The sequence below is a fragment of the Ranitomeya imitator genome, chromosome 10 (genome assembly GCF_032444005.1).
Source record: "Ranitomeya imitator isolate aRanImi1 chromosome 10, aRanImi1.pri, whole genome shotgun sequence".
Classification (NCBI taxonomy): Eukaryota; Metazoa; Chordata; class Amphibia; order Anura; family Dendrobatidae; genus Ranitomeya; species Ranitomeya imitator.
In genome coordinates this window covers 134050273-134065479 of record NC_091291.1, presented here as the reverse complement: position 1 = coordinate 134065479, position 15207 = coordinate 134050273, and the positions used below count along the sequence as shown (strand labels likewise).

General features: G+C 52.8%; 1 protein-coding gene across 3 annotated transcripts in view; it reads left to right on the top strand.

The window, feature by feature from the left end:
• Positions 1–15207, top strand: part of DIXDC1 (DIX domain containing 1) — a 100347-nt gene that overhangs the window by 79174 nt on the left and 5966 nt on the right. For all 3 annotated transcript variants that reach the window (XM_069741422.1, XM_069741423.1, XM_069741421.1), the window contains 9 exons: positions 2537–2626; positions 2714–2767; positions 3833–3883; positions 8239–8343; positions 8930–8983; positions 9176–9268; positions 11412–11486; positions 12549–12638; positions 14398–14559. In XM_069741422.1, the coding sequence (XP_069597523.1) occupies positions 2537–2626; positions 2714–2767; positions 3833–3883; positions 8239–8343; positions 8930–8983; positions 9176–9268; positions 11412–11486; positions 12549–12638; positions 14398–14559 (774 nt within the window). The remainder of the gene's footprint in view (positions 1–2536; positions 2627–2713; positions 2768–3832; positions 3884–8238; positions 8344–8929; positions 8984–9175; positions 9269–11411; positions 11487–12548; positions 12639–14397; positions 14560–15207) is intronic.

Genomic DNA, 15207 nt, shown 5'->3' with positions numbered 1-15207 from the left:
CAATGATTGGGGTCACACGGCATGTATCTGCCCATAACGAGCACTGATCAATGATGGGGGGGTCACACGGCATGTATCAGCCCATAACGAGCATCGATCAATGATGAGGGGGTCACACGGCATGTATCAGCCCATAACAAGCACTGATCAATGATTGGGGTCACACGGCATGTATCTGCCCATAACAAGCACTGATCAATGATGGGGGGGTCACACGGCATGTATCTGCCCATAACGAGCACTGATCAATGATTGGGGTCACACGGCATGTATCTGACCATAACGAGCACTGATCAATGATGGGGGGGTCACACGGCATGTGTCAGCCCATAACGAGCACTGATCAATGATTGGGGTCACACGGCATGTGTCAGCCCATAACAAGCACTGATCAATGATTGGGGTCACACGGCATGTATCTGCCCATAACAAGCACTGATCAATGATGGGGGGGTCACACGGCATGTATCTGCCCATAACGAGTGCTAATCAATGATTGGGGTCACACGGCATGTATCAGCCCATACCGAGTACCGATCAATGATGGGGGGGGTCACGCGGCATGTATCTGGCCATAACGAGCAATGATCAATGATGGGGGGTCACACGGCATGTATCAGCCAATGAGCACTGATCAATGATTGGGGTCACACGGCATGTATCTGCCCATAACGAGCACTGACCAATGATGGGGGGTCACACGGCATGTATCTGCCCATAAGAAGCACTGATCAATGATGGGGGGGTGGGGTCACATGGCATGTATCAGCCCATAACGAGCACTGATCAATGATTGGGGTCACACGGCATGTATCTGCCCATAACGAGCACTGATCAATGATTGGGGTCACACGGCATGTATCAGCCCATAACGAGCACTGATCAATGATGGGGGGTCACACGGCATGTATTTGACCATAACAAGCACTGATCAATGATTGGGGTCACACGGCATGTATCTGACCATAACGAGCACTGATCAATGATTGGGGTCACACGGCATGTATCTGACCATAACGAGCACCGATCAATGATGGGGGGGGGAGGTCACACAGCATGTATCTGCCCATAACGAGCACTGATCAATGATGGGGGGTCACACGGTGTGTATCTGCCCATAATGAGTGCTAATCAATGATTGGGGTCACACGGCATGTATCTGACCATAACGAGCACTGATCAATGATGGGGGGTCACACGGCATGTATCAGCCCATAACGAGCACTGATCAATGATGGGGGTCACACGGCATGTATCTGCCCATAACGAGCACTGATCAATGATGGGGGGTCACACGGCATGTATCTGCCCATAACGAGCACTGATCAATGATGGGGGGGGGTCACACGGCATGTATCAGCCCATAACGAGCACTGATCAATGATGGGGGGTCACACGGTGTGTATCTGCCCATAACAAGCACTGATCAATGATGGGGGGGGGTCACACGGCATGTATCAGCCCATAACGAGCACTGATCAATGATGGGGGGTCACACGGCATGTATCTGCCCATAACAAGCACTGATCAATGATTGGGGTCACACGGCATGTATCTGACCATAACAAGCACTGATCAATGATGGGGGGGGGGGTCACACGGCATGTATCAGCCCATAACGAGCACTGATCAATGATGGGGGGTCACACGGTGTGTATCTGCCCATAATGAGTGCTAATCAATGCTTGGGGTCACACGGCATGTATCTGCCCATAACGAGCACTGATCAATGATGGGGGTCACACGGCATGTATCTGCCCATAACGAGCACTGATCAATGATGGGGGTCACATGGTGTGTATCAGCCCATAATGAACATCTATCAGTGATTGGCGTCACACAGCAAAAATACTAATATAATTCAGCAAGATGGGAGGAATTATACAGCACCTGTGAAAACTGATCTGTGGGGAAATAAAGCACTTTGTAGTAAGCGACACCAGCATAAAGGTCATTATACAACAGTACAGAGCAGTGTAGCTCTGAATCCTGCACTATTGTGAAATGAAACACTGGAAAGAAGCAGCATGGAGGTCATTATGCCACAGTACTGAGCAGTGTATTTGTGAATCCAGCTCTAGGATGAGATTAAACACTGCTCAAAGCACCTCGGAGAACACTATTCAGCAGTACTGAGCAGTGTAGCTGTGAGACCAGCTCTGGAGTGAGATAAAACACTTAGTAGAAAGCTAAAATAGTGACCCTCTCTTGTCCGTTGACTTGAATTGACAGATGTAATCTAATTCCTCAGTGACCTGACATCCTTCTTGCCTTCGAGAAGTGGCTTATAAGTGGGGAAAGAATAATTTTACATAAATAAAAGTGCCCCAGATTCTGTCATTATTGGGGCTAAACTTAAAAATAAAAAAGCGACACAACGTCATTACTTTTTTTTTCTTCGGCACTCGGGTCACAGAAATGTCATCCTATTTTCTCGCTCACAATGGAGCTCTTTATCTTCACCTCCATGGTCTCCGGTGACAGGCGGCTCCGCGCCATTCTCCCCCTTGGTTACAGTATCGTGTTTCCTATTCAGGCCTTACTGCTACATGGATCCCTTCCCGAAGACGAGCAGGAGAGCCTGTTCTGCCTGCGCGAGGACGGGGCGTGCCCGGAGGAACAGCTGGTGAGCCCGCACCTTTCCTTCCCACCTTGGTCGTATGCACCCGGTCACCGCGCTGCCGGACGCCACTGACGGAAACTCTCCTTTCAGGTCATCATCAAAAGTCGCCTGGACCAAAGTATGAGTGAGAACCAGGCTGTGAAGGTGAGAGGCGACTGCGCGCCCTGGGCGGGTGACTGGGCGGTCTTACCTCCAGGGTAGATGGGAGCACGTTGGGGTTTTGGGTGACACCACTCATTTTGCTAAATAATGTGCTAAAGAACGGAAAATAATTCCAATTGTAGTGAAATGGCTCCAAAAACCCCCAAAAGTTATTCCTCCATGGTTTGTTTTTATGTCGTTCATTGTAGAGTACAAACGACCTAGAAACATAATTGTGTCCCCATGTTCCGAGACTTATTTGTAACTTTTCGGTCGATGCATCATTCACTGCCGGCCTTGGGACCCCCTTTTTGGGATTGGTGGGGTCTGGACATCATACATAAGTTGTTATGGGACGCTCCCTTTATGGGATGTAAAGGGGTCTCCTGGTGGTAATGTTGGGGGAGGATTTCCCGATCTTGGCCCTGTATAGACAATTCTGCTGGTCAAACGGCAAGCAAGCAAATGCATAAATCCGGGACATGAGCTGCTGACAATCATAAAAGTGTGGGGGGATGAGCTGCCGACAGTCATAATAGTGCGGGGGGATGAGCTGCCGACAGTCATAAAAGTGCGGGGGGGATGAGCTGCCGACAGTCATAAAAGTGCGGGGGGATGAGCTGCCGACAGTCATAATAGTGCGGGGGGATGAGCTGCCGACAGTCATAAAAGTGCGGGGGGATGAGCTGCCGACAGTCATAATAGTGCGGGGGGATGAGCTGCCGACAGTCATAATAGTGCGGGGGGATGAGCTGCCGACAGTCATAATAGTGCGGGGGGATGAGCTGCCGACAGTCATACAAGTGCGGTGGCGATGAGCGCCCACCAATGATGTAAGGAAAGGATCTGCAGACGTTATTTCGCACACAGTTGATTATTAAACCTCATTTAATGGGGAAGTCCAGGATTAGAAAAGAGAATGGTGCGTATCTGCAATACCAGTCACGGCCTGTAGCTAAGAGCGGTGCTCTTCCCCGAAACAAAAAGAGTTTCTTTTTCTAATCCCGCACATGGTCGGACCAAAAGCTGATGTTAGTAAATGTCACCCATAAAATGCTCTCATTGCAGAAGGAACTTCAGAGCTGCAAGCAGGAAAATCGCAACCTGCAAGCGATAAAGGTGAGGAGGGTGTCGGGGTGTCATGGAGGTGAGGAGGGTGTCGGGGTGTCATGGAGGTGAGGAGGGTGTCGGGGGTGTCATGGAGGTGAGGAGGGTGTCGGGGGTGTCATGGAGGTGAGGAGGGTGTCGGGGGTGTCATGGAGGGTGTCGGGGGTGTCATGGAGGTGAGGAGGGTGTCGGGGGTGTCATGGAGGTGAGGAGGGTGTCGGGGGTGTCATTGAGGTGAGGAGGGTGTCATGGAGGTGAGGAGGGTAACGGGGGTGTCATGGAGGTGAGGAGGGTGTCGGGGGTGTCATGGAGGTGAGGAGGGTGTCATGGAGGTGAGGAGGGTAACGGGGGTGTCATGGAGGTGAGGAGGGTAACGGGGGTGTCATGGAGGTGAGGAGGGTAACGGGGGTGTCATGGAGGTGAGGAGGGTAACGGGGGTGTCATGGAGGTGAGGAAGGTAACGGGGGTGTCATGGAGGTGAGGAGGGTGTCAGGGGTGTCATGGAGGTGAGGAGGGTGTCATGGAGGTGAGGAGGGTAACGGGGGTGTCATGGAGGTGAGGAGGGTAACGGGGGTTTCATGGAGGTGAGGAGGGTGTCGGGGTGTCATGGAGGTGAGGAGGGTAACGGGGGTGTCATGGAGGTGAGGAAGGTAACGGGGGTGTCATGGAGGTGAGGAGGGTGTCAGGGGTGTCATGGAGGTGAGGAGGGTGTCATGGAGGTGAGGAGGGTAACGGGGGTGTCATGGAGGTGAGGAGGGTAACGGGGGTGTCATGGAGGTGAGGAGGGTAACGGGGGTGTCATGGAGGTGAGGAGTGTAACGGGGGTGTCATGGAGGTGAGGAGGGTGTCGGGGGTGTCATGGAGGTGAGGAGGGTGTCGGGGGTGTCATGGAGGGTGTCGGGGGTGTCATGGAGGTGAGGAGGGTGTCGGGGGTGTCATGGAGGGTGTCGGGGGTGTCATGGAGGTGAGGAGGGTGTCGGGGGTGTCATTGAGGTGAGGAGGGTGTCATGGAGGTGAGGAGGGTAACGGGGGTGTCATGGAGGTGAGGAGGGTGTCGGGGGTGTCATGGAGGTGAGGAGGGTGTCGGGGGTGTCATTGAGGTGAGGAGGGTGTCATGGAGGTGAGGAGGGTAACGGGGGTGTCATGGAGGTGAGGAGGGTGTCAGGGGTGTCATGGAGGTGAGGAGGGTGTCATGGAGGTGAGGAGGGTGTCAGGGGTGTCATGGAGGTGAGGAGGGTGTCATGGAGGTGAGGAGGGTAACGGGGGTGTCATGGAGGTGAGGAGGGTAACGGGGGTGTCATGGAGGTGAGGAGGGTAATGGGGGTGTCATGGAGGTGAGGAGTGTAACGGGGGTGTCATGGAGGTGAGGAGGGTAACGGGGGTGTCATGGAGGTGAGGAGTGTAACGGGGATGTCATGGAGGTGAGGAGTGTAACGGGGGTGTCATGGAGGTGAGGAGGGTGTCGGGGGTGTCATGGAGGTGAGGAGGGTGTCGGGGTGTCATGGAGGTGAGGAGTGTAACGGGGGTGTCATGGAGGTGAGGAGGGTGTCGGGGGTGTCATGGAGGTGAGTCGGGTGTCGGGGGTGTCATGGAGGTGAAGAGGGTGTCGGGGTGTCATGGAGGTGAGGAGGGTGTCGGGGGTGTCATGGAGGTGAGGAGGGTGTCGGGGGTGTCATGGAGGTGAGGAGGGTGTCGGGGGTGTCATGGAGGTGAGGAGGGTGTCGGGGGTGTCATGGAGGTGAGGAGGGTGTCGGGGGTGTCATGGAGGTGAGGAGGGTGTCGGGGGTGTCATGGAGGTGAGGAGGGTGTCAGGGTGTCATGGAGGTGAGGAGTGTAACGGGGATGTCATGGAGGTGAGGAGTGTAACGGGGGTGTCATGGAGGTGAGGAGGGTAACGGGGGTGTCATGGAGGTGAGGAGTGTAACGGGGATGTCATGGAGGTGAGGAGTGTAACGGGGGTGTCATGGAGGTGAGGAGGGTGTCGGGGGTGTCATGGAGGTGAGGAGGGTGTCGGGGTGTCATGGAGGTGAGGAGGGTGTCGGGGTGTCATGGAGGTGAGGAGGGTAACGGGGGTGTCATGGAGGTGAGGAGGGTGTCGGGGTGTCATGGAGGTGAGGAGGGTGTCGGGGTGTCATGGAGGTGAGGAGGGTGTCGGGGTGTCATGGAGGTGAGGAGGGTGTCGGGGTGTCATGGAGGTGAGGAGTGTGTTGGGGTGTCATGGAGGTGAGGAGGGTGTCATGGAGGTGAGGAGGGTAACGGGGGTGTCATGGAGGTGAGGAGGGTGTCGGGGTGTCATGGAGGTGAGGAGGGTGTCGGGGTGTCATGGAGGTGAGGAGGGTGTCGGGGTGTCATGGAGGTGAGGAGGGTGTCGGGGTGTCATGGAGGTGAGGAGGGTGTCGGGGTGTCATGGAGGTGAGGAGTGTAACGGGGGTGTCATGGAGGTGAGGAGGGTGTCGGGGGTGTCATGGAGGTGAGGGGGGTGTCATGGAGGTGAGGAGGGTGTCGGGGTGTCATGGAGGTGAGGAGGGTGTCGGGGTGTCATGGAGGTGAGGAGGGTGTCGGGGTGTCATGGAGGTGAGGAGGGTAACGGGGGTGTCATGGAGGTGAGGAGGGTGTCGGGGTGTCATGGAGGTGAGGAGGGTGTCGGGGTGTCATGGAGGTGAGGAGGGTGTCGGGGTGTCATGGAGGTGAGGAGGGTGTCATGGAGGTGAGGAGGGTGTCGGGGTGTCATGGAGGTGAGGAGGGTAACGGGGGTGTCATGGAGGTGAGGAGGGTAACGGGGGTGTCATGGAGGTGAGGAGGGTGTCGGGGTGTCATGGAGGTGAGGAGGGTGTTGGGGTGTCATGGAGGTGAGGAGGGTGTCATGGAGGTGAGGAGGGTGTCGGGGGTGTCATGGAGGTGAGGAGGGTGTCGGGGTGTCATGGAGGTGAGGAGGGTGTTGGGGTGTCATGGAGGTGAGGAGGGTGTCATGGAGGTGAGGAGGGTGTCGGGGTGTCATGGAGGTGAGGAGGGTGTCGGGGTGTCATGGAGGTGAGGAGGGTAACGGGGGTGTCATGGAGGTGAGGAGGGTAACGGGGGTGTCATGGAGGTGAGGAGGGTGTCGGGGTGTCATGGAGGTGAGGAGGGTGTTGGGGTGTCATGGAGGTGAGGAGGGTGTCATGGAGGTGAGGAGGGTAACGGGGGTGTCATGGAGGTGAGGAGGGTGTCGGGGTGTCATGGAGGTGAGGAGGGTGTTGGGGTGTCATGGAGGTGAGGAGGGTGTCATGGAGGTGAGGAGGGTGTCGGGGTGTCATGGAGGTGAGGAGGGTGTCGGGGTGTCATGGAGGTGAGGAGTGTAACGGGGGTGTCATGGAGGTGAGGAGGGTGTCGGGGTGTCATGGAGGTGAGGAGTGTAACGGGGGTGTCATGGAGGTGAGGAGGGTAACGGGGTGTCATGGAGGTGAGGAGTGTCGGGGGTGTCATGGAGGTGAGGAGGGTGTCATGGAGGTGAGGAGGGTAACGGGGGAGTCATGGAGGTGAGGAGGGTAACGGGGTGTCATGGAGGTGAGGAGTGTCGGGGTGTCATGGAGGTGAGGAGGGTGTCATGGAGGTGAGGAGGGTAACGGGGGAGTCATGGAGGTGAGGAGGGTAACGGGGTGTCATGGAGGTGAGGAGTGTCGGGGTGTCATGGAGGTGAGGAGGGTAACGGGGTGTCATGGAGGTGAGGAGTGTCGGGGTGTCATGGAGGTGAGGAGGGTAACGGGGTGTCATGGAGGTGAGGAGTGTCGGGGTGTCATGGAGGTGAGGAGGGTAACGGGGTGTCATGGAGGTGAGGAGTGTCGGGGGTGTCATGGAGGGTGTCGGGGGTGTCATGGAGGCAGCAGAGAAGATCCCGTCTCTTGCGCTGTCTGGGAAGATTCGGGAGCCTCCGTGCTCATTAGACGCTTTATATCTGGGTGTCAGGGGATCTTCTGAGCGCAGAGGCCACATGTGCTGGGACCACGGCCATCGTAGGACCTTCCACCCATCTGGTAGCCCCCACATATCGGGCTGCCCATCTCTTCCTGCACAGGCCGCTCTGTGCGACATTCCTCGTCTTCCCCCTTTCCATACAGAGTGGTGGGAAGATGTGGGATCACTCTGTGCAATGCTTAGGGTGAAATCTTCCGGACATCCGCACGCACCTCCGTGCTGCCGAGGACCCGAAATGGGTGAAATCCATGCAGAAAATCAGCAACAAAAATTGAAAGGTGGAAAAATGCTGCAAATAACATTAATCTTTATTGATGGAGGGCCGACATATCGCGCAGCGCTCCAGATTTTGCCGCCGTCCAGTTGGCATTTCTGTCCCATGTGAACGATCCCTTAGCGCCTCCTCCTCCCCACAGGACGCGCTGCAGCAGAGGATGGCGCAGCAAGAGGACAGCGTGCTGCAGCTGAAGCAGGAATTACTGAGGACCAACATGGACAAGGACGAGCTGCAGAATCAGAGCGTGAGTAGCCCGGCCCGAACCTGGGGGTCTCTACAAGCTCTGCTTAATCCAGTGGGTTCAGGAATGGCGCCGAGATGTCACCAAACCGAGTGATCCACCATAGACCTGAGCACAGGGGGCGAGAGCCTAAGAGGAGGCTACAGACTTGGGGCAAATAGTAGCCAGAATTTCAAAATAACGTAACTATCACAGTGCAAAGGAAAAGTGAAGGGATGGCCTATAGCCAGTATTAGACCCACTGCTAGAATTCTCCAAAAAAATCCTTAATTGGCTGCTACGGGCAACACTTTGGCTTTTTGCTTGATCTAATTATAGTCAGTCCCAATCTCCATGCTCTGCCTCTTGCCTTCCATTTTTTTTTTAGTTGTTACTTCCCCTTTAATAGCATTCTGCCAGCACAATAGGTACCGGAACGTATTCCAGTCTGCATCACATTTGCTGGTATTATCTTTGGTTTGCTGGAACAAATGTCTGCAATCACAGGAGGCGCTGAAGGGAAACCACAGTGTTTTTGGGAAGTTTTTTAAAAGCAGAATTGAGATAGACTAAGACTTTTTACAATGTCTTTCTTTTATTTTTTTTTTAGGTGGATTTACAAAGGAAATTGGAAGAAAGAAACCAGTATATTGCAGAATATAAAGTGCGGCTTTATTTTTATACGAGTTGTGTGAATGGATAAAGTCATACACCGTGATACTGGGAGGAAAATCGGACTATCGAGCGTGGTCGGGAGGGATGGCAGGGGATCGGTCCATTGTTACCTGTGCATGGGAGGCTACACGCGCTGCCTGGGAAACACGGAGTAAATGGCGAAACCTCTTCTCTCCTGCAGAAAGAAATAACAGAAAAGGATTGGCTCCTACAGCAAATGCAAGGAAAACTGGACGAGGTGCATCGAAAAGTGTCCGAGGTCAATCATCAAAAGGTAGGAGTGCGGCCGAGCCAGCGGGACGCACCAGTATTAACCCCGCATGTACATAGGAGGAAGCTCGGCCGAGCCAGCAGGACGCACCAGTATTAACCCCACATGTACATAGGAGGAAGCTCGGCCGAGCCAGCGGGACGCACCAGTATTAACCCCACATGTACATAGGAGGAAGCTCGGCCGAGCCAGCGGGACGCACCAGTATTAACCCCGCATGTACATAGGAGGAAGCTCGGCCGAGCCAGCGGGACACACCAGTATTAACCCCGCATGTACATAGGAGGAAGCTCGGCCGAGCCAGCGGAACGCACCAGTATTAACCCCACATGTACATAGGAGGAAGCTCGGCCGAGCCAGCGGGACGCACCAGTATTAACCCCACATGTACATAGGAGGAAGCTCGGCCGAGCCAGCGGAACGCACCAGTATTAACCCCACATGTACATAGGAGGAAGCTCGGCCGAGCCAGCGGGACGCACCAGTATTAACCCCGCATGTACATAGGAGGAAGCTCGGCCGAGCCAGCGGAACGCACCAGTATTAACCCCGCATGTACATAGGAGGAAGCTCGGCCGAGCCAGCGGGACGCACCAGTATTAACCCCGCATGTACATAGGAGGAAGCTCGGCCGAGCCAGCGGGACACACCAGTATTAACCCCACATGTACATAGGAGGAAGCTCGGCTGAGCCAGCGGGACGCACCAGTATTAACCCTGCATGCACATAGGAGGAAGCTCAGCCGAGCCAGCGGGACGCACCAGTATTAACCCCGCATACACATAGGAGGAAGCTCGGCCGAGCCAGCGGAACGCATCAGTATTAACCCCGCATGTACATAGGAGGAAGCTCGGCCGAGCCTGCAGGATCCATCAGTATTAACCCCGCATGTACATGGGAGGAAGCTCGGCCGAGCCTGCAGGATCCGTCAGTATTATCCCCGCATGTACATGGGAGGAAGGTCGGCCGAGCCAGCGGAACGCACCAGTATTAACCCCGCATGCGCATAGAAGGAAGCTCAGCTGAGCCTGCAGGATCCATCAGTATTAACCCCGCATGCACATAGGAGGAAGCTTGGCCGAGCCTGCAGGATCCATCAGTATTAACTCCGCATGCACATAGGAGGAAGCTCGGCCGAGCCTGCAGGATCCATCAGTATTAACCCCGCATGCACATAGGAGGAAGCTCGGCCGAGCCTGCAGGATCCATCAGTATTAACCCTGCATGTACATAGGAGGAAGCTCGGCCGAGCCAGCAGGATCCATCAGTATTAACTCCGCATGCACATAGGAGGAAGCTCGGCCGAGCCTGCAGGATCCATCAGTATTAACCCTGCATGTACATAGGAGGAAGCTCGGCCGAGCCAGCAGGATCCATCAGTATTAACTCCGCATGTACATAGGAGGAAGCTCAGCCGAGCCTGCAGGATCCATCAGTATTAACCCCGCATGCACATAGGAGGAAGGTCGGCCGAGCCAGCGGAACGCACCAGTATTAACCCCGCATGCACATAGGAGGAAGCTCGGCCGAGCCTGCAGGATCCATCAGTATTAACTCCGCATGCACATAGGAGGAAGCTCGGCCGAGCCTGCAGGATCCATCAGTATTAACCCCGCATGCACATAGGAGGAAGCTTGGCCGAGCCTGCAGGATCCGTCAGTATTAACCCCGCATGTACATAGGAGGAAGCTCGGCCGAGCCTGCAGGATCCGTCAGTATTAACCCCGCATGCACATAGGAGGAAGCTCGGCCGAGCCTGCAGGATCCGTCAGTATTAACCCCGCATGTACATAGGAGGAAGCTCGGCCGAGCCTGCAGGATCCGTCAGTATTAACCCCGCATGCACATAGGAGGAAGCTCGGCCAAGCCTGCAGGATCCGTCAGTATTAACCCCGCATGCATATAGGAGGAAGCTCGGCCGAGCCTGCTGATTTCAGGGAGACAGGCTGAACGTCCACGCACAGCCACCATGCTCCGAGCAGGGCCACCTCCACGGTGTCGGGGCGCGTTCAGGCAGTAGATTGATGGGGGTGCTGAAGTCCTGTGATATTAATATCAAACCCTAAGGACAGGTCATCAGTAGTGAAGTCCTAGAAAGATGTTTCCGTGGTTTCCTGATATCTGATATATGTCTTTTTCATGCAGAACGATCTCCAGAAAGAGTTAGAAAACAGGAAGGTTCTTCTCCAGCAGTTCCTGAGCAGGGAGGACGAGGACCAGGTAATCCACTTGTCAATCAGACGGGTCCGCGTGACTCTGGAAAGAGGATTTACACCTTCACTGCAGAGTCAGAAGCTGCGGGAGATCGTGCGTCTGTAGGAGCCGGCGGTCAGAGGTGGCCGCACTCCCCATAGAGAAGGCAGCGCTGGTTAATGACCTCTCTGCCTTCCTGATACACAGAGCTGACCGAGTGCCGTATGATAAGTCCTCACCTCCGTCCTAGTGATCCTGTGATTGCTGGGTCTCAGCACTCGGATCAGCCCTACTGTGAATTTCCTATGTAATCGGGTCTCATATACCGGCCCCAGTTACAGGGGAGTCAGTGAGAAATAGAAATACTGGAACTGTAAAGTCTTCATCTGGACAGAATGTGTGAAGCTGATTGGCTGCAGCAGTCACATGATGCCGGCTGTCAATGTCTGGAGAATGTTAAGGTTTTTCTTCTTACACCTCTGTGAAGCCATGATAGGTCCCCTGTACAGTAGTGGACACGGCTGGTGAGAATATTAATGGCCGCTCCTCATAGTAATGAGAGCTGCGCTTACACTGCGAGGCAATGACGCCGCACAATTATTTTCTGTGATGTGCTGCATGTGTCGGGCGTCCATCCAGCAGCTGTGCCAGGGCAGGAACAATAACTGCCGCCATCGCCTGCGCCAGGTACATGTTCACAGTGATGGCTTCCCCCGGCGCTAGGTCTGTGCCCTCTCCTCCATTAGGTCAGAACCCCTCCTCCATTAGGTCAGAAATCCTCCTCTATTAGGTCAGTAACCCTCCTCCAATAGGTCAATTGCTCCTCCATTAGGTAATTTGCCCCCTTTTCCATTAGGTCAGTTGCCCCCTCCTCCATTAGGTCAGTCGCCCCCTTCTCCATTAGGTCAGTCTCCCCCTTCTCCATTAGGTAATTTGCCCCCCTCCTCCATTAGGTCAGTTGCCCCCTTCTCAATTAGGTAATTTGCCCCCTCCTCCATTAGGTAATTTGCCCCCTCCTCCATTAGGTCAGTCTCCCCTGCCTTCCTTTACTATCTATACTTCTTCATCTTGTGGTTTTGGTGTTCCCAGGTCAGCAGTTACATCAGTCGCCCGTCACAGACTAACGGATTCCTGCAGACGTCCGGGAAAGCTCCTACACGAGACCCTGCGCCCCGTACGGTGGGTTGATCTGGCCCGTGGGGGATCAGAAGTAATTATGGCAAAACTGCCTCATGTAGATATACTGTCAGTCCATAGTCTCCAATCTGTGGCTCTCCACATGTTGGAAAACTACAACTCCCAGCATGCCGTGCAGCCGCAGTTTAGAGACCAGACCTTGTACTGGACAATAGTGTCCCCTGCTGGTCATGATGGTGAATTATGCTGACCTGATCTGTCATATTAAAGTCCGGACTGGTCAGATTGTGGTATTGGTGGAATCTGAGCCTTACAAACTACAGTGGCGTGTAAAAGTTTGGGCCCCCCTGGTGAAAATTACCGTTATTGTGAACAGTTAAGCAAGATGAATATGAAATGATCTCTGAAAGGGCTAAAGTTACAGATGGCACATTCCCTTTGTATTTTAGGCACAAAAAATTTGATCTAAATTAGATTTAATCTTTTACATTTTAAAAATTACAAAAAGGAAAATGGGCCGATATGAAAGTTTTGGTACCCTGCATGGTTAGTACCCAGTAGCAAGTATCCGAGCTTGTAAACGCTTTTTGTATCCAGACAAGAGTCTTTCATTTTTGTCTGAGGGATTTTCCTCCATTCCTCCAGTTCTGTGAGATTCCCGGGTCTTCTTGCTCCTTTTGCTATTTTGAGGTCTAGCCACAGATTTTCAATGATGTTCAGATCAGAGGACTGTGAGGGCCATAGTAAAACCTTCATCTTGCTCCTTTTGAGGTTGTCTATTGTGAATTTTCTTGTGTGTTTAGGATCATTATCCATTTGTAGCAGCCAGCCTCTTCCTCTCTCACCTTCAGCTTTTTTACAGATGGTGTTATGTTTGCATCAAGAACTTGTTGAAATTTCATTGAATCCACTCTTCCCTCTACCCGTGAAATGTTGTCTGTGCCAGTGGCTGCAACACAACCCCAAAGTGTGATTGATCCACCGACATGCTTAATTGTTGGCGAGATGTTATTTTCCTGAACTTCTGTGTCCTTTTTTTTTTCCACACATCCCTTTGATCATTGTGGCCACATAGTTCTATTTTAACTTGTTTCCAAAATATACCAGGCTTGTTTAGATGTTATTTTGCATACTTCTGACCCTGAATTTTATGGTAAGGACACAGGAGAGGTTCTCTTCTGATGACTCTTTCATGAGGCCGTATTGTGCAGGTGTCTCTGAACAGTAGAACAGTGTACCACAACTCCAGAGTCTGCTAAATCTTTCTGAAGGTCTTTTGCTCTCAAGCGAGGGTTCTGATTTGCCTCACTAACAATCGTATGAGCAGCTCTCACTGACATTTTGCTTGGTCTTCCAGATCTTGTCTTGACCTCCAATGTTCCTATGTACTGACATTTCTTAATTATGTTTTGAACTGAGGAAAGGACAACATGAAAACTCTTTGCCATCTTCTTATAGCCTTCTGCTTTGTGGCCTCCACCTTTCTCAGAGTGCTCGGTAGCTGCTTAGAAGAACCCAGGGCTGTTGGTTTTTGGCACAAGGTTGGAGGAGGCTGGATTTTTATAAAGCTGTGAAGTTTGTATCACCGGGCCTTTCCTAACAATGATGGTGAACAAGCCAGAACCCTAACAAGCTAATTAAGGTCTGAAACCTCGGTCAAAGTTATCTGACCACACAAATCTTACATTTCATTTTCAACTTGCTTAACAGTCCACAATAACAGTAATTTTGACCAGGGGTGCCCAGACTTTTATATGCCACCTTATATACACAGAGATCTAATCCAGTGCCATCTCATTAGGCTAATGATCTGCAGTTGGTCCGCGATGCTCTGCGCAGTCTAAGAAATAGCTTCAGTGGTCATGACCCCCAACATCACACCATAGACAGCCTGGAGCAGGGGATAGCAAGCCTGATGGACAGACTGCACGCCATCGAGAACCAGAGGAGGCAGGACAGGAAGGTAAGAGCCGTGTAACGTACAGCCATGGTGCTCAGGAAGGGAGTGAAAGAAAGTATTCACAATCACTGCACACACTACATATACAGTGGGGCAAAAAAGTATTTAGTCAGTCAGCAATAGTGCAAGTTCCACCACTTAAAAAGATGAGAGGCGTCTGTAATTTACATCATAGGTAGACCTCAACTATGGGAGACAAACTGAGAAAAAAAAATCCAGAAAATCACATTGTCTGTTTTTTTAACAATTTATTTGCATATTATGGTGGAAAATAAGTATTTGGTCAGAAACAAAATTTCATCTCAATACTTTGTAATATATCCTTTGTTGGCAATGACAGAGGTCAAACGTTTTCTGTAAGTCTTCACAAGGTTGCCACACACTGTTGTTGGTATGTTGGCTCGTTCCTCCATGCAGATCTCCTCTAGAGCAGTGATGTTTTTGGCTTTTCGCTTGGCAACACGGACTTTCAACTCCCTCCAAAGGTTTTCTATAGGGTTGAGATCTGGAGACTGGCTAGGCCACTCCAGGACCTTGAAATGCTTCTTACGAAGCCACTCCTTCGTTGCCCTGACGGTTTGCTTTGGATCATTGTCATGTTGAAAGACCCAGCCACGTTTCATCTTCAATGCCCTTGCTGATGGAAGGAGG